The sequence below is a fragment of the Calonectris borealis genome, chromosome 1 (assembly GCF_964195595.1).
Source record: "Calonectris borealis chromosome 1, bCalBor7.hap1.2, whole genome shotgun sequence".
Classification (NCBI taxonomy): Eukaryota; Metazoa; Chordata; class Aves; order Procellariiformes; family Procellariidae; genus Calonectris; species Calonectris borealis.
Window position 1 is genome coordinate 175,450,188 of NC_134312.1, and position 24,156 is coordinate 175,474,343.

The following is a 24,156-nucleotide window of genomic DNA, read 5'->3' on the forward strand; positions in this document are numbered from 1 at the left end:
GCAGTTGCCTGAGGACTCTCTTCCTAAATAATTATTAGCAAGGGTTTTGACTGCAATAAGCTAAATACTGGCGTCAATCAAGCTTACTAGTAAGATGGTATAGCCAAATTAAGATGTGCACCTGCCATTCACAGTCAGAAGAGCATGCACTGAAAAATCCCGAGACCCGTGAGGCATACAATGTCACAGAACAAGACTAGCTAGAGAAAACGGTAAAGGAATACTTTGATGCCCACCTTTGTCTTCTCTAAAGTAGCTCCTTTGTTCTTACCAGGCTAATTTACTAGTCCTTTCCAAAAGCGAGCTACTTAACAGTCACACATACTTTTACAACCACTTGGAACAGACCACAGTTTCACTTAAGAGATGCACCGACTAACGCATGCTGTACAAAGCCCTATAGAGAAGGGAGATGCTGCACTCGGAGCCCAGGCCAAGCGCCTGCCCTGCCGCCAGGGGCGCGGAGCCCGCCGGGGGCCGGCTCTCCCGGGCCGCTGCCCGGGTGGCAGCGCCGCCACTGCCCCCCTTCCCCGCGGCGGGAGCAGCTCGGTAGAGGGGATGCCGTTTTACCCGCCGGATGCCCAACTCTGCGGAAGGCAACGGGCAACTGTCCGACCGGTAACGGCACGCGGCGGCGGGGTGCGGGGCAGTCCGGGGGAGCCGGCCCTGCCTCGCTGATCCCCACGCACGACCGGCAGAGGAGGGGCCGGCGCAGCACCCAGCACGGCGGCCCCAGCCCCCGCGCCCCGCCGAGCACTTACCTCAGCCGGCGGCCGCGCGCCCGGCGGCGCACGCGCGCCCTTCCGCCTTCCCTCCGGGCGGCTTGAGGCGGGGCTCCGCGACGCCATCACCACGGCGACTGGGGGGGGCCGCCGCGCGCCGCTTCCCGCGCTCAGCCGCGCGGCACGATGGGAGGCAGAGCTCCGCGGTGCCTGCCGGGAGGCGGCGGGGCGGGCGGGCTGCGCCATGCTGACCTCGCGGACGTTCGTGAAGCGCACGCGGGCGGGCGCCGTGGTGAAGGTGGTGCGCGAGCACTACCTGCGCGAGGACATCCCCTGCGGCGCCGCCGCCTGCCGCCTCTGCCCCCCCCGCCCCGCCGGGCCCGGCCTCGGCCTGGAGGCGCAGCCCAGCGGCGCCGCCAGCAGCCTCTGCCCCGGGCCGCACTACCTCCTGCCCGACACCAACCTCCTCCTTCACCAGGTGAGCGGCTCCCGGCGGCGGCTGCCTTAGCGGAGCCATAGGCCCGGGCGCCGGGGAGGGCCGGCCGCCTCCCTCCGGGCCCGGCCGTGCCCCCTGTGGAGCCTTAAGCCCTGCTCCAGCCTTCATTAAATCCGCGTGGGTGTGAGATACCCCGCTTCCCTTAGGCGTGGGGTTCAGGCGTCGTTCCTGGAGGGGTGCGTTTCGCAGTGCGCTGTCGGGCTTGGGTCTTCCCGTTGTTACTTGTGTCTGCTTGATCCCGTCAGAACGGGAAGTCTTTTCTTTCCCTGCCAGCTGCTGAGGAGGCCTTCAGCATCACCGAGTCTACTCTGGTTTTAGACCATTTTCCGGTTTTGCGTTTTGCTGCCTGAACGGTAGGAATAAAGAACACCATTTTTTTTGTTATTGTGGTCTGATATGGATATATAAAGTCAGGCAAGGACAGTGAATAGGCTCTGAAGCAGCGATCAGGATCTTCAGGTGGTCACTGAATTCTCCTGTCAACCTGAATTTTCCTAAATACCCATTCTCTTTTTTCAGAGACTGTTGTAGGTTAGGTTCTTTATACCGTGATGTTGTTTTCAGGTAATGAATAGAGGCTGCAAAATGATCTCATGTACAACTCTGGAAGCATGGGATGAACTTTACTCTGCAGCCCATCACTAATTGTGCAAAGGTTTGAGCCTGGGCAGTGCAGACAGTAGAACTCCAGGTTGGGAGGCAGTGAATTCCCAAGCTCGAGGTTTGGGGGTTTTTTTGATTGTTTTTGAATACATCTGTAGAAAGTAGAATAGCCCCGTGCAGGCATTGGAGACTGGAAGTAATTCATTAATCTTAACATGGATTACTCGGGAGAGGGGCACAAGACTCACATGTTTTAGCAGTCGCCCATCGCAAAAGTTGTAAGTAAGGATTTTCTTCCCAAAACAGCAAGTCAAGGGATGTCGTCAGTCTGTTACCATGGACTTTTTGGTGTCTGTTGGCGAAGTTTGTATATGCATTCTATTAGAGTACTCCGAGAATGTGCCAGGGTACACTGCCATGAACTGGAGCAGCGGGGCTTAGGAAGTCTTGGTAACAGTGGGAAAAGGTTTTAACTAGCAACTGAAACCAGGATTGCAACAGTAAGACTTGGCCTGGTAATTCAGCTTGTGCACAGAATAATATTGGATTTCTTGCCTTATGGACATGGCTTTTAGGTCATCTAAATATCGGGTGCAGAGAATCTTGGTCTGGCATTGCTTGTAATTCTTTTAGCCATGCCGTCTAAAGCCTTATTGCAGTCTCTTTTTGGAAATGGGTTTGCACAGTTCCTTGTCACAAGCTTAGGAAATTAAGCTCACCTTTTTCTCCTGACAGGAGCATGGATGTACATTTGTCTCTCTTGCACACCACGGCTGTCAGGAGTTGGCAAAGAAAAGTGCTGAAAAATTTTTAACAGATTTCCTCAAAAAAAACAGTCTTTGAAAAGGTGAAGTGCAACTAACAGAATTCCAGGTGATTTGAATCTGCAGAAATTAAAATTTCAGTGCAGCAGTGGGATTGTTTTGGAGAACTTAAGCCTACACATGCACAGGCATGTCCGTGTTAGCTGTGTAACAATGGTCAGGTACTATTTTATGATTAGCATTGCTCACGGAGACATATGCCAGACAGCCTTTCAATTATGTTGGATTACTGTTGGATTGTGCATAGATGTATTTTGTTCACAAAGATCATAATTTACAAGAACCCATCTTATGTAAACAAAATTTCTGGTGTACACCTGGCCTTAAATTTGATTGGAGTCCTGCCTGTGTTGGGGCTGAATTTGATGGAAGTCAGAATAAGTCCTTATCTTCACTCCAGCAAAATTCAGGTCACGAAGAGGCTGGAAAATCCTATTTGAACTTTTTGCCCACAACAGGAGGAAGCAGCTTAACATACTGTTCAGTTTCCCAACGGTGAGAGAAAAAGGCAGAAGTAGTGCAACTCATTATTCATGTTAACTTTTTACGAATTAACCAAACAAATATTTCGAGTCCTGTTATGGGATAGAACTACACAACAATTTTGATTTGTTTCCATTTTGTTCCTCAGATTGATATACTTGAAGATCCTGTTATTAAGAATGTCATTGTGCTGCAGACAGTCTTGCAAGAAGTCAGGAATCGGAGTGCACCAGTGTACAAGCGAATTAGGGACGTGATTGGAAACCCTGAAAAACATTTCTATTCTTTCACCAATGAACATCATCGGTAAGGTGTGGAATAGGGTATAATAAAGTTGTACTGATGTCCAGTAAAAGAAACTGGGAAACAGAACTGGAACGTGTGAACTAGGTAAAAAAAATTAGACTGAGGTGCATAGAACTGTATACTTCTAAAGAATCCTGTTGGGAAATAGTTGCATGTTCAAGGAGCTTTTCTGTTTTATAATTAGTATAAGCGTATCTATTACGAAAAGGTGAATAGAATATTGAACAAAGTTTATAGACAAGACTAACTTGAGCAATGGAATAATGCTTTTCCATTTTAGTGTCCCTTTTAAACATTAAAAAAATCTGTTGGTTTGTGACAGAAAGCTCTAAGAAATGAAGATGCAATTAATTTGCCTTTATTTTTGCTCACAAGTAGTTTCTGCTACTGCAGTATCATAGTTCTAGGAATCTTGAATGCATAGTTCTAGCATCTTGAATGCAGTCCTCTTCAGTCGTCAGTGAGAAGGTTGTATTAGAAATTAATGCTTCCTTGCTATTTTTCTTGACTCTTCTGTCTCCTGACCCTTCTTCAGTGGCCTATAGAGTGTTAACACATATTATAAAAAATTGTTACAGCAATGATTCTTTTGACCTCACAATCTCGATCTTGTTTGTCTGAAAAATTTTTGTAAGTATGGATAGGTGTTGGGATTTGTTTTGTTTTGTTTTCCACCTTTTATTTATTTAGAGAAACATACATAGAGCAAAAGCAAGGAGAAACTTCTAATGACCGCAATGACAGAGCCATTCGGGTAGCAGTAAAATGGTACAATGAACACTTGAAGAAAATGGAGGATGAGGAGAAGATCCAAGTTATCTTTTTAACAAATGATAGAATTAATAAAGAGAAAGCTCTAGAAGAAGGAATAACTGCGTATACGTGTAAGTGAAGTGGCATGCATGTTTAATTTATTGCTCAGATGTACAATCTCACAGTGTCTTCATACCCAAATCCCATGCATCTCTTGCATAAATATTTATGTGTGTGCTTTTGTAGGTGAGGAGTATATAAAAAGCTTGATAGCTAATCCTGATCTTGTAGATCGCCTTGCTTGTGTATCTGATGAAGGGGTATGTTTTTATTTTCTTTTTATAAAATAAATTAATCACAAATGATTTGCAGTATATTATTGGACACCATATGCCAGGCTACTAGCATCAGTTTAGAAAATGAGGACTCTGGACTTTATTACCATTTTGGCAATATAACTTTTTGACAACTGAAGGGAAAAAAGGAAATATTACAGCTGTTTCTACTGCTGCTTATATGCCTATTAGTAGATACCTAGTTATTTGTAAAAAGCCAGTTGCTTTAGATAACTGATGTGAAGATGAGAATAATAACAATCAATTAAAGAAAGTGTATAAATATTAGAAATAATGGAAACAATGAAAACTACAGAAATGTATATTGCAAACCATTTAGATCTCTGTTTTCTATTATTTGCAAGTTTATGTTAACTTACTGATCAAAAACATTTTCTATCAAAAGCTCTGATTTTTGTAGTCTGTTAAGTTGACATAAGTGCAGGCTGCAGCTCAAAGCCGAGCTACATTCCTCTTCTATTTTCCTTGTGCTTTGTGTTTATCAGAATCAAGACTTACATTTTCACCTAAGATTGATGTAGCTGAAAACTACCACCACCAACAAACGGGAAGGTTAATTTCATCAGTTAGTTGTAACAGAATGGAGTGGGACATGCAAGAGTGGGAAGAAAATGGAGGGCTCAGCTGATCTTTTCAGTGGTTAGCTGTAGTTCATTCAGCTTTAACCAATTGTCTGACTGCTCTGAAGTTTACTCACAGTAATGTGTTTTTATGATGTTCCATATAGCTTACAGTATATGCTTACACTGTGTGCTATACTCTTTACTGTGTAGTACTATGCTAATATTTTCTTCACTAAGTATATGTTCAGCCAGTATATCCAAACCAATGTAAAAGTGTATGTCACTTGTGCAGTATCTTTTTAAGTAACTGCAGGCAAACAGGAAAAGAAAAGGAGGCATTCCTAGAATTGTCATGTTTCTATGTTTTTTATGCTTTTTATGCTTCATTAGAAAAATTACTACTTAATAGTAGTTTTTCATTATTGTGCATATTCATACCTACACATAGTTACAATTTTGGACTTTGCTAGCTTGAGTGTCATGTTCCTGAGCTTGCTTTTGGAATAATCATGAATACAAAAGACTGAAAATTCCCTTTTTTTTTTTTTTTAAAAAAAAAAAAGAAAGAAATAGAAAGTGGAAAAATAATTTTCCCGGAACATATTGCTCTTAGCAAACTGCAGCAAGGAATAAAAGCTGGTATTTACCTCCAAGGAACTTACAGGGCAAGCAGAGATAATTATCTTGAAGCTACTGTTTGGGTTCATGGAGATGCTGAAGAAAACAAAGAAGTGAGTTTTTCATTTTGACTTCATGCTGTAAATTTTAACTAGCTTCAGTAATGACTTAAAATGTTATTCTTTCATGGTGACGTATGTTGTTAAAAAGGACCATTACAGTAATTTTTTCCCTTCCATGTTTTTCTGACTTGCTTTATTTTTGTTTGTTTATTTGTATGGATATAGACTAGTGAAATGTTGACTATGCTCTTTTTGAAGAGAGAATAATGTGTTTAAAATTATACTTTGTGCTTTGGTAAGGTACTTGATAAAATAAAGCTGAATCTTAGTTGTTAATAGTTTTTGAATTGACTCGAATATAACACTTTTTTTTTTTTTTTAAATTCGTTTGAAATATATGGTGAAAGAGAGAGAAACAAGTTTGTAGCTGGATTTTCAGAAAAACTGTGGTGAGCCCTTGTGGGGCTCTCTCGCTTTATTTCCCCCGCTATTTTCATGCCTGGTGATGAGTAGATGGGCTGTTCCCCTCCAAGCAGTTAACCCAGCTGTCTGCCTACTGGATTCTCTGTTGGTGCAGTTGTACAGACGCTGTTTCCAAGCAGCAGCAGTTGTCTCCTCCCTCCCTATTTGTAGTGGCAGCTGGAGGTGCTTCTCTGCTCTCCGTTTCTTTTATTCCTGTCTCCTAGTAGTCTGTGGAGTCCCCTAGCCTGCAAAAAATAGAAGGATTGTCTGATATAAAAAAAAAAAAAACCAGTCTGGGGAAGACAAATGATTTTTATAGCGGCAATTCGAATCCTGAAATAATATCATCAGTACTAAAAGAAACGTAGGCAGAGGAAGAAAATGCCTCACAAACATGCCTTAAAATGTTCTTTAGAGTGCAGAGCCTGTTATACATGGATACTCTTCTGTTATACTGCTTTGATTTGGGTCTTCTGTTGCTGTCATCATGAATATTTGCATTTTCATTTTTTGTTTTCTAAAAAAACCAGATAATTATACAGGGACTGAAACATTTAAATCGAGCAGTTCATGAAGATATTGTAGCTGTGGAGTTGTTGGCAAAAGATGAATGGGTGGCGCCATCCTCAGTGGTCTTGCAGGATGATGGCCAGAATGAAGATGACATTGAAAATGAAGAGGAGAAAGAAAACATTGTATGAATTAAATAGTTTTTTACTTAACTTACATTAAGAGAGAGATGAAATCTGCAATACCCTGGCAGTGTTGTTAGGCTTTAGATTTATATGTCCTTTTTATACTGACTCCTAAAAGCTATTGTGAATATGGAAATTACAAAACTTAATTGTAGTCCTATAGTTGTGTTAAGTACGTGAATATGTATAAAATGGATACTTTTTTAATTAATCCCAATCAGAAATTTCCACATCACTTTGTTAAACTTAATAAAACTAAAAGTTACTGAGAGGTAGTCAGATAATAATTCAAAGCTATATACTGATGTGCAGATTAGGATTTGCTAGAATAGAAGCAGATGTTGTATCACGGTGACAGTCAGCTTGTATAGGCAATGCATACGTTTGGAACCAGTTGTAAAATATTCTTTAGCTTCTTGCAGTAGTTCTGCTTAATGTGAGTGCAGTGCACACACGTGTATACCCTGTCCAACAAATACTTGCCTGTCCAACAACTTAGTTCAGAAACATGATCTTCCCACTGAATTCCATGGGAATGTTTTTTAATTACTATGTTTAGAATTACTGGAGAATTTTCAAGCAACATGGAAGGGCTGCTAAAAATTATAATAATAGCTTGGAAAAGAATATGGAGATAGTTGTGGAGTAAGCAGAGACAAGGTATTATTTCTTCAGAGTCTTTTTCTGCTGTTCTTTGTTTTTCTGAAACAATGTCCATTAAAAAAAAAAAAAAACAAACCACAACAAAGTAGTCATGTCACATACTAAAAATACTAAAGGTCATGCAAAGCACAGGGAGACATAGTTCTGTTTATGAAGTCATAATAGAATTTACAGCATTATAGTGACACATAAGTTGTTACCAACAAGTTTGAGATACATGCTGTAGTCAAACATGTTAACATGAGTTGAAACAGTTTTGTGTTTTTAACCTCTCTGTTTTCTACCAGCTGAAGACTTCTGTTAACAAGGACATGCTGAGACCTACAGGAAAAGTAGTGGGCATTATAAAACGAAACTGGCGACCGTTTTGTGGCATGCTTTCCAAATCACAGATCAAAGAGGTAAGGAAATAATCAAATTATTGTAACTGCAGATTTTTTTTTTCTTTAATTAGAAATTATTTGTTCCTTTTTCTGGCTGTTAATAGGCAAGGCGCCATTTGTTTACACCAGCTGATCGCAGAATTCCTCGCATTCGAATAGAAACAAGACAAGCAGATAGGTTGGAAGGACAAAGAATAGTTGTTGCTATTGACGGTTGGCCCAGGAATTCCAGGTATCCTAATGTAAGTTTAAGTGTTTTCTTCTGAACTTTTATCTGTCCGATTTTTATGTGTTTATTAGGTAAGATGTTTATTATTATCTGCAATGCTGAGTAACTTCAAAAAGCATTGACATGAATTTTAAGTTCTTTTGAGTGCCATTCTTTGATGGTGCAAATTAAGGAAGTCCTCAAATGATTTACTTTATTCTTACCCCAAAAAACCAAGTATGGGTTATCATACTTAAAAAGCTTCGTCCTCAGGTTCTGCAGTGAACATATATGTGCTAACTAAGGTGTTTTATTTAGACTAACTAGGGACCGCCTTGTTTTAGTCTGGGTTCCTAGAAATGTGAACCTTTCGCTATAGCTTTGCTCATCCACACACTGATCACCAAGTAGTTTCAAACAGATTGGCCAAATTCAGTCAAATTGCCAGTGGAGCAGAGTTACAGGTAATTAAGTTTTTTAAAGTTCTTTGTAAATTGGAGGATATAAAAGAAATTGAGGACACTAGCTTCAATTTGTGTTGAACACTAACTGGGTTTTGAAGAGGCTTCCGTTGTCTTGTGTAGGAATGCATAGATTGTAATGAATGAGGGCACAGCTGTCTCACCCATGTTTAGAGAAATGAAGGAAACTTGGAATATATGGAAGGAGTGTTAAGGCAAAGACAGCATTACTGCAGAGGATGAGAGACATGAGAAAGGAAGCAGAGTTAATGTGGTTAGGGAGTGGGATGTGTGGCACAACACAAACCAATAGAGAAATTAGACCTTACTAGTTTTGCTGCCTATGCAGTAATGTTTTTTCTTTCCTGCAAAACTGAATTGCTACATTCACAATTTTTGCAGTCTTAAATGTGGAGAATTTAGTGCCATTCTAGGAAAAGAGGGGGAAGTACAAAATTCAGACTTACTGAATCAATTAAATATTTGAAATTAAATTTCTCTCTTAAAGACGAGAAAATTGACTGAAGAAGGAAAGATTACTCCTTCTGTGTAGTTTAATATACTAATAATCTATGCGATAATGGTCTCAAATGCTTATTTTTGAGCAAACAATATTGCTCGATGTGCATGTTTGTATGTGTGTGTATATATTTGTATGTATGTATATTGTTTCTCAGGGTCATTTTGTAAAGAACTTGGGAAGTGCTGGAGATAAAGAGACTGAGACAGAAGTTCTTTTGCTTGAACATGATGTCCCTCATCAGCCTTTTTCCCAGGGTGTCCTTAGTTTTCTACCAAAAATGCCATGGAGCATTACAGAACAGGTAATAATTTTTAAACTATTGTAATAATTACTGTGCCTTCGCCTTCAGATCAAACTGTGACATTCTTGGATATCCCAGTGCACCAAAAATAGAGGAGAAATGTTGTCCAAAACCATTTTGTCTTAGGGTGGACTTTCAGCTGGATTTCCTATGGAAACAAGGCCTCTGCAAGTTTTTGGGTTTTGGCTAAAACTGTGTTTGTTAGAGATAGACATTTTAAAATGAAAAACATATTACAGGTTTCATTAAAAAATAAAAATATTTTAAAAAGGGATTTTTTGCAAAGGAGAGAGACTACAATTCAAATAATTTTAAGATTATCCCTAAGAGTTTTTCATCTTGCTAAATAGCTTTGTGGCAGCCTGTATCATCGTTAAAATAATCTGAGGAAAGGAGACTTTAATATATACCACTATAATCCAGTAAAGTAATTAGAGAAAGAGAAATTGGTGTTTGCAGAATTGCTCGTTTTAAATGCTGTTAGTGAATTTCAGGTTCTCCCCAGTAGCTTAAATATGGGAAATGGTTGCTTTATAACATGTGGAAAAATGTCATCAGGGAACAATTTGAACACGATATGTTTTTGTTTTGGGCTGGGCTAGTTATTTTTTGTTTTGTGTTAGGCTGGGCTGAGTGTTTTTGTTTGTGCATTTTGTGTATTTTAATTTCCTTGAGGTGGGATACTTTTATTATAATTTATTACCTACTCCTGTTTCTTTTGAACGTGGAAACTGAAGGAGGGATCTTTGTGTAAATTAGCTGTCTAAAAGTCAGTTGTCTAGTCTAAGATACCTATCTGAGATCTTTTTGTAGCCATCATACAAAGGTAGATACTTCCAAAGTATGAAGTTCCTTTCAACTGTCTAGACATCTGAGCCTTAGAAACCTAAAGTTAGTTGAGAGCAATCATATCCTAAACAATTTGTCCAGCTGGACATCAGTCAAAATTTCACTTAAAAAAATACTGATTCCTGGTCCTGCTAACTCTGAGATTATAGAATCATAGAATGGTTTGGGTTGGAAGGGAGCTTAAAGATCATCTAGTTCCAACCCACCTGCCATAGGCAGGGACACCTTTCACTAGATCAAGTTGCTTAAATGTGGCCTTGAACGCTTCCAGGGATGAGGCATCCATAACTTCTCTGGGCAACCTGTTCCAGTGCCTCACCACCCTGAGAGTGAAGAATTTCTTCCTTATATCTAATCTAAATCTACCCTCTTTTAGTTTAAAACCATTATCCCTTGTCCTGTCGTTACAGGACCTGCTAAAAAGTCTATCCCCATCTTTCTTACAAGCCCCCTTTAAGTACTGAAAGGCTGCAATAAGGTGTCCCCGAAGCCTTCTCTTCTCCAGGCTGAACAACCCCAACTCTCTCAGCCTGTCTTCATAGGAGCAGTGCTCCAGCGCTCTGATCATCTTTGTGACCCTCCTCTGGACTCGCTCCAACAGGTCCATGTCCTCCTTATGTTGGGGGCCCCAGAGCTGAATGCAGTACTCCAGGTGGGGTCTCACCAGAGCAGAGTAGAGGGGCAGAATCACCTCCCTTGACCTGCTGATCATGCTTCTTTTGATGCAGCCCAGGATATGGTTGGCCTTCTGGGCTGCAAGTGCACATTGCTGGGTTATGTTGAGCTTCTCGTCAGCCAACACCCCCAAGTCCTTCTCAGGACTGCTCTTAATCTGTTATCTGCGTAGCCTGAATTTATGCTTGGGATTGCCCCGACCCAGGTGCAGGACCTTGCACTTGACCTTTTTGAACTTCATGAGGTTCGCATGGGCCCACCTCTCCAGCCTGTTAAGGTCCCTCTGGATGGCATCCCTTGCCTCCAACATGTCAACCGCACCACACAGCTTGGTGTCATCGGCAAACTTGCTGAGGGTGCACTCAATCCCACTGTCCATGTTGCCGACAAAGATGTGAAGATCGTGAAAAGGTTGTGGTTTTATTCTATTTCTCTTCCTGTTTGCTGTAAAACAGAAAATTTTTCAGTGCTTGATCATCTTCTGTCTTAGTTTTTCTATCACTGTAGTTTCTGCATGTCTGTTTTGATATTATAAATAAATATTACTGCAAATCTTGTCTAAGACAAAAAAAAAGCACTCTGAAAATACTTAGTTGCCTTGGAAGATCTTTTGCAAAGTGCCTTTCTCAAATGATCATTTTTACTTCGATATGAAAGATGTTCTTGAAAACAACTTTTTTGTTTGTTTGTTTTTAAATTTCAGGATATGAAACACAGGGAGGACTTAAGGCATCTGTATGTTTGTAGTGTTGATCCTCCTGGCTGTACGGATATTGATGATGCATTACATTGTAGAGAAGTAGAAAATGGAAATATAGAGGTATTGTTTCTTTTTTTTAAATCAAGCTAGTCATTTATTTATTTACGTCTTCCTTTATTTTACAAACAGCGCAGTCGTGGTAATAGTAAATGACACGAGCAAAGCTCCGGATCTGTTGTAAAAGAAATTAATGGTGTTTGCACAACTGTGAGATGGTAATAAAGAAAGGGAGTTGATTTGCATTACATCAGTGTCAGAAGTGGGAATTTAATGTCGTCTAAATTCACCCTGCTTTCTGCTCATTTGGCATGGGAAATTAACGTAGAATTTATTTACTGCTTTAGCTAAGTATAAACATGGATATCTACAGCTAGGATAAGGAACTATCAGTAGAAAAAGTGAAGCAACTGCTGTAATGCCTAAAGAATGGTTATTTTATTTAAAAAAAAAAAAGCATTAAAAAGCTACAGACTTAACACCAGATCTCTACCCCCTTATATCTGATTTAGCCAGGTTTTCTTTGTTATAAATTAATTTGTAATTGTACTAGCAGAGTGTGCCAAAATGGAAGGTCTAGCAAACAGAAAAGCAAAAACAAATTTGCAGTGAGCCTTGAAGAAAATGAAAGAGGTTATTTGAGCTCCCAGGCAAGAGGAGTTGCATTGGTAATGAGTATAACTTTCCACTAAATGTACGCATGCCCTTATTTTGCATAATTGCGGCAACTATTCATTTTTTTAATATCAGTATGATAGGTTTTAACTATTCCTATTACTAAATATAGGAGCTGCTGAAGGGAACTGGGAATGGGTAAATTGGGTTGTAAATAAAAACTTGAGGAAGTTTCCTTCATGTTAAGAACTATTTCTGTTTCATAAGATGCATAATGTGATGCCTGTTTTTTAGGTTGGTGTACATATTGCAGACGTCAGTCATTTTATTCGCCCAGGAAATGCTTTGGATGAGGAGTCGGCAAAAAGAGGAACAACAGTATATCTGTGTGAAAAAGTAATTGTTTTCTATATAAAAAGCTTTTTGTACAATTAAGTGGTTGGATTTTTCATTGCTTTCCTCTTTTAATTCTTGGGAGTGGAGACATTATCTCTAAACTAAGAAAAAAAAAAAGAGTAGACTCCTTTGGACTGTGCTTAATTTGCCTAAGACTATCAAAATGAAGGTGCTTTCTGTCATTTAGCCTGCACAGCAAGAGGGAGAAATATTTTTTCTTTTTTTTTCTTTGTTTTTTTAAAAATCCATTATCTGGAGAATATCCCTTTCAGCTCCTGTTTGAAGTATTAATAACGTAGTTCTGAAACTGGACTACTGTTTTAATATCAATCTGGAATTGCAGAAGTGGCCTGCTTTTGCTTTTTCCATTGTTTTTTCTTGTGGTAGCTAAATCCCTGTTGTTTCCTATGATTTGTATTCATTACAACTGTACGCTTAGTCCTGTTTATTTTAACTTATTTCTCACAGACCACAATTTCTTTTCAGAAATAACTGTTACTAAAAAACTGATAATTAAAAAGGATCTTGGAATGAATTTCCTCTAAAGTAGCTTATACTTTTCTTTCAGAAATCTGAGCTTTCTTAGCAAAAAAATTATTATTATTTCCAAGCTTTTAGTATATTAAAAATCAGGAAATTAAAATACATACTTACAACTAGTCATTATTGTTATTTTTTACTTTGCAGAGGATTGATATGGTTCCAGAGTTACTCAGTTCCAATTTATGCTCCCTGAGATCTAATGTGGACAGGTATATGTATATGATCCATACTTCGATCCTGACAAGAAACTCTGCATGTTTATATGTGGATTTTAACAGATTTTCCCTCCTTCTCCCACTGATAGGCTTGCATTTTCATGTATATGGGAGATGAACCATAAGGCTGAAATTCTAAAAACCAGATTTACGAAGAGTATTATTAATTCCAAGGTTAGTCACATAAATATTATTATACTTCTGATAAAAAGTTGGAGACCTTTTTATAAAAACAATAATAAACAACAATAACTTGATAATATAGTTTCCTTCTTTCTGTTTATTGATTTATATTTTCTTAGAATTAGAAAATGATGCTTAAATTCTAAAAATAAAGAAAATCATTGATTCTGCCCTGTTCTTTTATACCTCTAAGGCTGCAGTGTTTTTTGTGCAGTTACTTTGTTATGATATTTAATTTTAAAAGTATAAATGTATTGATATATATATTGGACATCGTTGGTATATACTAGCTAGTCATAATTTTCAGTTAAATTCAGGGGACTCTCTAGGTGTTTAATATATTTCTGAAAATTAGACCTCTAATGTATAAAATAGATCTGTGATCAGCATAAAAAACCACTGTAAATGCCTGGTATTTCTTAAAATCTTGCATGGATCTGTCCTGTTTTGTCCACTATTCTTTGATAATGACATGCATTTAGGTGTTGAATGTAGATCTTTCTATTATTGTGAACCAACTTCGACAGCAAACTGCAGTTTCTGCAAAACAGAACTATATTTTTCTTTTCAGTATTCAATTATGTATCATGATGTCTTCCTTTTTTTTTTTTTTTTAACCTCTTCAAGGCTTCTCTTACATATGCCGAAGCACAGATGAGAATTGATTCAGCAACTATGAATGATGATATTACTACCAGCCTACGTGGACTAAATAAATTGGCAAAAATTCTGAAGAAGAAGAGAATTGATAATGGGTAAACTGTGCAGTGTCCCTGTTACCTTTTTTCCTGGTTTTTTTCTGGCTATTTTTTGCTGTCAGACTGTATAATGGTCCTCTGTGTCCATCCAGTGAAAATCTTTTGAAAGAGAAGTATTTTGCCATTTTGATTTGCATAAAATTGCCTATCTTCATTTCCTCAAAAATATAAACTTGGGATGTTAACTTTTCCTTCACAAGATCACTCAATATGGATCTCTCAGAGTCATTATAAAAACAAAACCAGAGGAGTAGCATTTGAAATTTTAGGAGCTAATATTGATGTGTGTCAGCATCATAATTTTGGCTAATTTGAACATTAATTCCACAATTGTATTTTTAATTTCTGCTAATTTTTTAGATTTCTGCTAATTTTAAATTACAGTTTCATGATAAACCCAGATGTTGTGTACAGGCCTGCAACTCAGCTGCTTTTTCTGCTTTACTGTAATTTGTTAATACCACTTACTGTCTTCCAGAGCCTTGACACTTTCCTCACCAGAAGTTCGTTTCCACATGGACAGTGAAACTCACGATCCTATTGATCTGCAGACTAAGGAGCTCAAGTATGTGTTTTATTTTCCTCAATCAGTTAATTCAGGGCAGGGATGGAATTAAAAGCATGTTTAAGTAGCAACATTTACTTAGTAGTGTACAAAGTTCATATAATAGTGCAGGACAATCATAGAATTATACAGTGGTTTGGGTTGGAAGAGACCTTTAAAGATTATCTAGTCCAAAGCCTCTTGCCATGGGCAAGGACATCTTCAACTAGATCAGGTTGCTCAAAGCCCTGTCCAGCCTGACCTTGAACACTACCAATGATGGGGCATCCACAACTTGTTTGGGCAAGCTGGTCCTAGAAAAGAGAAGTCCTCTGTATTTTTCTGCACTATTTATGAAGCAAGTTTTGAACTGTATGCTTCATATATGAACTTAAGTCTTTACTACTGATTTAATGGAGCACTAAGGTCCAAACGCTGTACATCCCACTGGCTTCCCTGTGATGCTCTTCTACTGGTATTAACAAAGGACAGAAAGTATAACTTGGAGTTACGGATTACTGAAACCTTAAGAACAACAGAGCAGTTATTGCACATGTGCAGAGTGATACAGAAAATCTTACCGAGGAGTTCTAGAAACTGAGCTACTGATTCAATTTCTGAAGTTAGATGCTTGCTTTTCTCATACTAATACTTTGTTTCTGTGCTAAAATCTACACTTAGTTATGTATACCGTCACAACTTTAGGGTATGCAACATGGTGCTTTCAAACTTCATGTGCACAATATTTGAACAGTACTCTTAGGAAGAAATCAAGAGGCTTATCTGTTGGTCTTTTTGGGCATTCTAGAAGCATTTTTATTTAATACAATTTGTTATTTTAGAATATTTTAGGTTTTTTCCTTCTGAGTCAGTATTTGAAATTTAGTAAATAATTGTTACGTTTTTAGTCTTAAAAATGTTTGCCTAATTATGTAAGTGTTCAAAACCACTAGTTACTGTTACATAATATTGTTAAGATACTGGAGTGTTTCTTTGTTAGGAACTCAAAGTAAATATATTATTTAATGCTTTTCTAACAATACAAAATATTTTATGTTAATAGAGAAACAAATTCCATGGTTGAAGAGTTCATGTTGCTTGCCAATGTCTCTGTAGCACAAAAAATTTACGATGAGTTCCCAGAGTTTGCCTTGCTCCGGAAACATCCTGCTCCTCCCCCATCAAATTATGACATCCTTGTGAAGGCAGCAAAGTCCAAGGCAAGTTTTTACCACGCTAATTAAGTGAATTAATTATAAAAACCTGTGTTTTCTCTCTGGTTGGCCACTTACCCAAGAATAAAGGTTGGAAAGCAGTATTTTGAAAGTGTATCAGCTACACTTTGAAATTGTTGGTACTTGTAGCAAGATATCTGTACCTCTAGATGAAAGGAAGACTCTTGTGCCTTTTAAAAACCCTTTCTTAGGTAAAGAAAGCAAATCACTCTTTAAGTCTTGTCTTGTAACTCATGTGTGCTGTGAATGTTTCTTTTTTCCAAGCCACATGTGATTTTTGAGCCAGTTTTTGGCTTTGGATCACACATATTGTTGATGTACTTAAAAATTGGTCAGTCTCTCCTAAAGTCAGGAAGTAAGAGAATGTGTTCATATGTGTTTATAGTTTCCATCCTCTCCTTAGATCAGCTAGAGGTTAATTTAGCCTGAAACAAGTCTGATTTAATTAACAAGTCTGAACTGAAAAATGATTTTTCCAGTTTCAGGATCTTTTACTTGAGCTAAACTTTTAAAATAAACTTTCTAGAGGTTGTGATGTGCATTCATATTTCCTTTCCCTTCAAATCCACCCCTCCCTGCCGCGCCTTTTATTTTTTTCGGGGCAAGAGAGAAACTCCCAAATTCTATTCATGTAAGATTAATAGACGAGCCCAAACCCAGCCCTGCTATAAAACTGGAATAATGATGATTATTTCATTTGTACTCTGAAAACTATTTTTAAAGTACCATTTTATTTGGAAAACTAAATTCCTGTGCATAGACAAGCGATCTTTTAATAAACCAAAGCGACTTCACTACTCTGTCAGAACCATGACAATTAGGTATTAATATGCTATATTTTTATTACACTTTCTTAATAAATATGCAATTATTTTACCATAATACAGGCATAATTTGATCTCTAGATCATACTTTGTCGTCAGTGGTGTACATGAAAGAAAGAACATTTAGCTGATAGTGTGATGAAACTTACTTTGTGTGACTGGAAATTAAAAATGCATTATTTATTTTCACGCTACCTGAATTTTTATCGGGGAACACTGGCAAACAGGAAACAAACTTAGTGTCATACAGTACTCGTTTTACAAATCACTTTTCCAAGTGTAAGTTTTCATAATTTTGTGGAGGACATACAAGAAGATTGATTACTGCTTACATTGTGCTTGGATAAGAATCTGTGTGTGGCATAAATACTTTTTTTTTTCCTTTTCTTTTTTTTTTTTTGCATATCCCTTTTGATTTATTCAATAAAGGGATGGAAAAATCAAACCAAAGGAAACAAAAAACTTGTTAATATTAGCATAAAGTGTTTGTTAGTTCTGAGTGGATGTCTTTTGTGAATTCCTAGGCCACTGTCTTAGCTTTTCATTGTTTGCATGGAGCACTAGTAATAACGAGGGAGGGATCTGTGCATGAGTGGATTTTCTTTTTGTAGTAGTGGCATTCCATTAGGTCGTTATTAGGTGTGATACCTGTGCCAGTTGCTAAGATCAGCATGGATGTTATATTTCTGCTTAAAATCTGTTAATATTTGCTAATAATACCTGACCTTTTTTTATTTCTTTTTTCCCCTCCTTCCAGAATTTGGAAATTAAGACAGATTCAGCAAAGGCTTTAGCTGAATCATTGGACAAAGCTGAATCTCCGACATTCCCCTATCTAAATACACTGTTGCGAATTTTGACCACTCGCTGCATGATGCAAGCTGTTTATTTCTGCTCTGGAATGGATAATGATTTTCATCACTATGGTTTAGCCTCACCTATTTATACCCACTTTACCTCGCCCATTAGAAGGTACTTTTATTTTATGAATGTTTCGGAGAACAAAAAGAAGTGATTTATTTGTGAAGAAATTCTATTTTAAATTGTGGTGGTGTCCATTTAAAACAAAATACTGTTCAGCTTTAGATTTCAATTGAAACAGCAGTGGTTTTACATGGTGATCCATCTTCATGTAAGCTCCTAGGTTCACCGTCTACAACTCTTAAGGTCTAATAAAATTTTTTTAAAAGACTCATAAAAGTAAGAGAAATATACCCCTAATGCATATCTCCGGCATAGAAATGCACTTCGGGATCAGTTAGCATTATGTAAGTCAACCAGAGACTGAGGCAGAGTTTGGCCAGTCATTTTTCAGGTGGGAGCTGTGTTTAAATTTTGAGGAGACTGTATTTTACATATAAAAACATTGCTAATTTGAAACTTGCTACTGTAGCTGTTGCATTGTATTGAAATCGTACATCTTGGAAAATGAGGGGTTTTTTTCTTGTAACCAAGAAGTATCTAAGTTTTGAGGAAAATAATTGTCGTATTTTGCTCCTGAGAAACATTTCAAGTGAAGTCTCTTACAGGTGGATTAAAATTCCTATGCATTTGTGTGGATAATTTGTGGAGCTTCTGGGAGTCCTAATAGTACATTTTAGTTGCTAATAGATGCGTTAAAAAGTTCCTGGTTGAAATTCTAATAAAAGTTACGTACCAAGAAGTTCACGTGTGATTATGCTTTGCAGATCAATGGCGTTGAAATACCATTCTACACTAAATTTGTCTAGTTCATGGGAAAGGGAAGAGGGAGCGGCTTAAGCTGTCATGGTGAAACATCCATTTTGGACATCTAGTCCAAAAATAAAACTTTGTTTCTTCTTTGTAAACATCAACAATACAAGCTCTATTGGTAGAATATAGTAAAGGATTTCTCCTAGAAAACAGTACAGTTCATTCTGGCTCTGCAGAGTGTATCTTTGGTCAGCAACAGAGTGGTCTTGAATTAATACAGGGAGTTATCAGCAGACCGTCATTATGACAAAAACTTTTTGATCTATAAGATTTATAAAAACAAAATTATATCCAGAAACTTTTTTTTTTAAATTTAAAAAGTATGTTTTGATATGTCATTGATCATTTAATCTCATCTATTGCAGGTATGCTGACATTATAGTACATCGACTTTTGGCAGTGGCCATAGGAGCAGACAGTACTTACCCAGAACTTACAGATAAACATAAACTAGCGGATATGTGTAAAAATCTCAATTACCGACATAAAATGGCTCAATACGCACAAAGAGCGTCTGTTGCATTCCACACACAGGTAAGTAGTTCTGAGATGTGAGGATTAACTATGGACAATTCACATTGATTTCAAAGAAAGGGAGGGAACAACTCTGCAAGTTGTGCTTCGTAGAGCAAACCAAGTGAGTCTGCAGGAATGATTAAGAATGAGGGCTGCTTTTTTGAGGAAAAGCTTCAACATTGCATTGCTGGTTCTGAAAAATTTAGAATAATGGCATCTTGAGGATTCTTTTACTTTGTGTTTTTTATAAATACGGTGAATGCTTAATACTATAGTAATGTTATGAACAGTTTAAGGGATTTTTTTAATCTGCTTTCAATATATGGTGTGTAATTATCACTAAGTATAGTTTGTATTTGAATGTTTTTATTTTTTTGAGCCAGTATATTTGTAATCCAAAAGAGAATGTTCTAGTGCTTTTTTTTCTTATTCATGTATTTTACTTTTGTTACAGTTGTTCTTCAAAAGCAAAGGAGTAGTGAATGAAGATGCATATATATTATTTGTAAGAAAAAATGCAGTTGTGGTTCTGATTCCCAAGTACGGGTTAGAAGGAACAGTCTTCTTTGAAGAAAAAGGTAAACCAACACCAAGACTGGATTACAACAATGAGGTATGTTTTATAAGGTTTGTTCTTAAATACCTTCATTTTTTGATTTGGTAAGTGAGCAGAATGACTAAAATCTATTCTGGTTGGATTTAGAAGGGTAAGGGAGGCTTTTCTAAATGCAAGTTTATTGATCTGTAGTAGTAGTGGCACTATGGTCTTTATAAATCTAAATAAACAGGTTCTGACAGGAATTGGTTTCTTAATAGATACTACTAATATCTAATTATCTGAGTAAATACTGCAAAAATGTATATACCACGTATTATGACACTCCGAACATTCAAGACAGTAATTTGTACTCATTTTTATTGACATGTAACATTAATTTCCTACAAAAATATTTATTTGCATTAAAAAGATAAGACATTGTAAGCAGTGAGTATTTATACAAAATTTGAACTTTCAGGTACTGTCACTTACTGTGGAAGATACAACATTACGTGTATTTGATAAAGTTAAAGTGAACATTATGTTAGATGCTTCCAACATCCAACATCAGAAAATTCGGATGGTGTTGGTAGAACCAAAGGTAAGGCACAAGATGTGTGATTCATAGAATCATATTACCCTTCAGTAATCTTAAAAAATCAGCATATGGTAAAATTGAAATTTAAGCCAGAAGAAAAAAATCATTTAGGAGCAGACTGTAGCGATTGCTTCGTATCTACTCTCAATAAAACACAGGTCTGCTTTCACTGGCTGTTGAAAAGAATAAAGGGCTCTAAATTAAATTTCCCTTCTGGGCCCATCGGGGGTATTTCCACTGATGGGGAAAGATGATGATTTGCTGAAGTAATATCTTTTGAATTTCATGGTTCTGTAATCAAATCTCCCTTTTGAAAATCTGCCAAAACTCAGTAGGATCTTCTTTTTGCTCCAGTAAATTATGGTGTAACTGATGGGAGGCTGAGAAGAAAACTTTCTATAATTGCAGGCTGTAAATGGCAGTCCTTTCTTACAACTTCCACAATATAAAAATTCTCTCTTGATAGTGTTGTAAAAACAGCAATGTCCTAATACCTGTGTCTCTGGTCTTAAGATTTTTTTCAATTCTAGCTTCTTAGTACATCAATTCTATATACGTCTATTATCCACTATGTTAGCTCCAGCTTTTCTGGAAACTATTTCATATCTTTGATCTTCTTCATCACCTTTATGTTTTTGTAGTTCTGTTATATGACTTTTTTTAACTGGGAGGAGCAGAAGCACATGCATGATTCTGAATGTGAGCACACCATAGATCCATGCAGGATCACATACATACAGAGATACATACAGGATTTTCTGTGTTGTGTGGTGTTATATGGGAACACTTTGCATCATCTTTCATTCCTTTAAGTACCAAGACCTGTTTTAAGCAATGAGTTTATACACACCAACAGTTGCTAGCTGACAGTTTTATACTTGCTTTTAGAACTCTTCCATGGACAGTGTCTGGTCCTGGCACTGTTAGTATTCCTCTTACCCAGTTTGTTCTGAACATTTTTTTTTTTGATGATGGTCATTTGTAACAGTTTTCTTGATGTTGGTCTTAATTTTCTTGAGTGCTTTCAAATACACTTTGATTACCTGTTTTTCATGCCTGCTTTGGGCTTTTATTATCATGAAGCTATCCATAGATGGAGGAGCAAGGAAGAATTCCCTGCCTCTCACTTACTTAGAGAATTTTTATTACTGTTCCCCAGTCTTTTGGGCTTGCCTGTTTATTTTAACTTAATTCTGCATGTTTCTTCTTCATTCGGACAGGATTTTCACTCTTAAAGGATATCTGTTGACTTGTAATACTAATCAGTCTACTGACTTTTTTTAACTGTTCTCTTGAAATTCTATTGATAGATGGCATTTTACCTTTTTGCAACGCCTTTTAATAAAATCTTCATTAAATTCCTTATTATTGCCGATGTAATGCATTTTAAGGTTTGGGTCTTTTTTCCTTCTACCATGGTGATGCATTTTGAGTCACTGAAATACACTGAAATCAGTATTAGATGGATGGTTCTGTGGGTAACCTCTTAGGCAGGTCCTCAGGCAAGAGTTGCTTCTCCCTTTTTATGGGTTCTCTGACTAATTGCTCCAAGAAACAGGCCTTTATGGCACCTAGAAACCCAGGCTCTGCCTTGAGCCTTCTTGTGGCATTTACTCGTTGAACGTATTTTATTGTTACCATGTAACCTGTTCCCACAGCCTCTCCGATACTCCCTAGTGTGGCATAATCATTGCCATCCTCACTAGCTGACCAAAAACATAGCCCTCAGCTTATGGCGGTGGCTTTAATTCTATGGGTGCCTTTGTTACTCTAATACAATTAAATGACTCTTCTACTAGTACATGCTGTTGTCGCTTTCATGTAATTTATAACCTGGTATTAAAGTCCTAGCGATCGGCTTCCTTGCGTCACACTTCTGAAGTGCCTGTTACCTTCTCTAATCTGACATTAGTTTGCCCATAGACTGAAGTGTAGAGGAGAATACATGTGTCTGGTCTTGGTCCAATTGTTTTATGAACCCTACTCAAACTGTAGAACTGTGTTTCATTGTAGCCTGCTTCATGCTTCTCTGCTTGAATACTACTCATTGCCATAGTCTCAAAGAAAGCATAGCACACTTTTTGATCACTCCTTGAGGACAAGTCATTTGCTGTAAGCATACAGGCTTTTCTTTATTCCTGTCCTTCCTTGCTTTAGAAAAAGTCTGTTTTCCATTTGTTTCAAAAGTTTTTCCAAAGCTAAATGCCTTTTTGCAATGCAGTGTTCTGAGCCTGACAGGGCTCTGCTCTGCTTGACAGGAGCAGCACTTCAGAAAACACTGCAGTGGTGATTGATTATTTTAAAAGCAGAACAAAAATTGTTAGGTTTAAGACCCTTTTCACCTCTCTCATTCATACCCCCTGCCTTATAAACATTTGCTAAGGCATGGCAAACAACTGCAAGGCAGCATATACAATCTGGTGCAGAAGAAACTGCTGGCAATTGAGTCAGGAGGGGTGCTGCTGCTTCTATTTCCCTCACCTTTTTCCAGCTTTTACTTCAATTGAGTATTCTAGCTGTGATTGTAGACCCTTTTTTAGATGACTGCTAACAGAATTTTCTGATGTTGATACAGTGTTTGTAAAAGGTCTGTACAAGTAAAATTCAAGTTTTGTCAGAAGAGTATAAACTAAAATTGAGTTAAAAGTCTTCTGACTTCTAATTCTTTTCTTACTGTAGATACTCGGATATGATGCCCCTGCAAATCCATCTGCAGAGACAAGCAGCAAGGATGAACCAGAGAAAAAGAAAAAGAAGCTACAAAAATAGCTGGATATGAAAGTTAATAGAAAGTCACACATGAATTATTTGTATTTACATATTTTTCCCTGTGGGCAAAATGCTAGAAACAGATTTTGTTTCCTTTTAAATACACATTTTAATAATTTGTAAAACTGGCTTTTTTTTTTTAAAAACTTTTTATGAATATATGTATGCAGGAGAACAATAGTTTTAAGACCGAGTATGTATACAGTTTTGTCTTGTGGATAAAAATAAATGCTTCTGCAAAGTGAAGGAAGAGTTGTAGGGTTTTTTGGGGAGCTTTTTTGCCTTTTTTTTTTTTTTTCTCCTTAAACAGCCTTAAAGCCATTCAAGAGCCTGACAAAAGTCGGTCTCTTTGGTGCATTCTCTTTGGCACCTCAGAACTAAAAGTAGTAGTTGTGCTAGTTACTGGTCTCAAGTGGTAACAGAGTTTACTCTTGGAAGATAAATTCCATAGACTTACAATTTCTTCTGGGAAGGTTCTCTCTTGCACCAGATTAGCTATGTGTATATATGCACACAGAGAGAGAAACCATACCATGAAAGTGCATTAGTCTTTGCCCTAGACCTTAAAGCAATTTGAAGTCATTGCTTAGCCTCTGATGAACTGCCTTAAAAAAAGGGTGGAAACCATCAATTATATTTGTGTTACACAAAAATCCACAAGTAACAAGTAGTTTTGTGGTGACCGTTCTAGCTGGTGCTGCCAAGATGCTGGCGAGTTAGAATTGTTAGTTAGTTAGAATTCTCAGAAAAGCCCCAAACTCTTTGTGCCTTGAATGGCATTGTTACAGTCAAGCTACATCACCTGGCTACGTAGTCATAAAGCATGTTTTGTGTGCTCCTAGACTCTGTGCTCAACTCCCCCCACAGGGACAAGGGAGACCAAGCTTTCTTTGAGGTGGTAGCTATTGAATTCTGCAAATTCACC

General features: G+C 37.8%; 2 protein-coding genes across 4 annotated transcripts in view; one reads left to right on the forward strand and one right to left on the reverse strand.

The window, feature by feature from the left end:
* PIBF1 (progesterone immunomodulatory binding factor 1) overlaps positions 1-968 on the reverse strand; it is a 123,553-nt gene extending 122,585 nt beyond the window's left edge. Inside the window, exon 1 of one of the 2 annotated variants that reach the window (XM_075139105.1) lies at positions 762-968. In XM_075139105.1, coding sequence (XP_074995206.1) covers positions 762-968 — 207 coding nt within the window. The remainder of the gene's footprint in view (positions 1-761) is intronic. The other variant, XM_075139096.1, reaches the window with a different exon arrangement.
* On the forward strand, positions 967-23,477 carry DIS3 (DIS3 exosome endoribonuclease and 3''-5'' exoribonuclease). Of its 2 annotated transcripts, XM_075139076.1 has the most exons (21): positions 967-1,200; positions 3,277-3,434; positions 4,125-4,318; positions 4,434-4,507; positions 5,670-5,837; positions 6,779-6,943; positions 7,894-8,007; positions 8,094-8,231; positions 9,336-9,482; positions 11,710-11,826; positions 12,673-12,774; positions 13,462-13,526; positions 13,622-13,706; positions 14,343-14,470; positions 14,952-15,038; positions 16,081-16,237; positions 17,834-18,048; positions 19,176-19,344; positions 19,781-19,939; positions 20,343-20,465; positions 23,142-23,477. In XM_075139076.1, exons 1-21 carry the CDS (start codon positions 967-969, stop codon positions 23,229-23,231), a joined length of 2,889 nt encoding a protein of 962 aa, XP_074995177.1. In that variant the 3' UTR covers positions 23,232-23,477. The 2 variants fall into 2 exon arrangements, with proteins under 2 accessions (XP_074995177.1, XP_074995184.1); XM_075139083.1 differs by lacking the exon at positions 9,336-9,482.
* Positions 23,478-24,156: the final 679 nt, after the last annotated feature.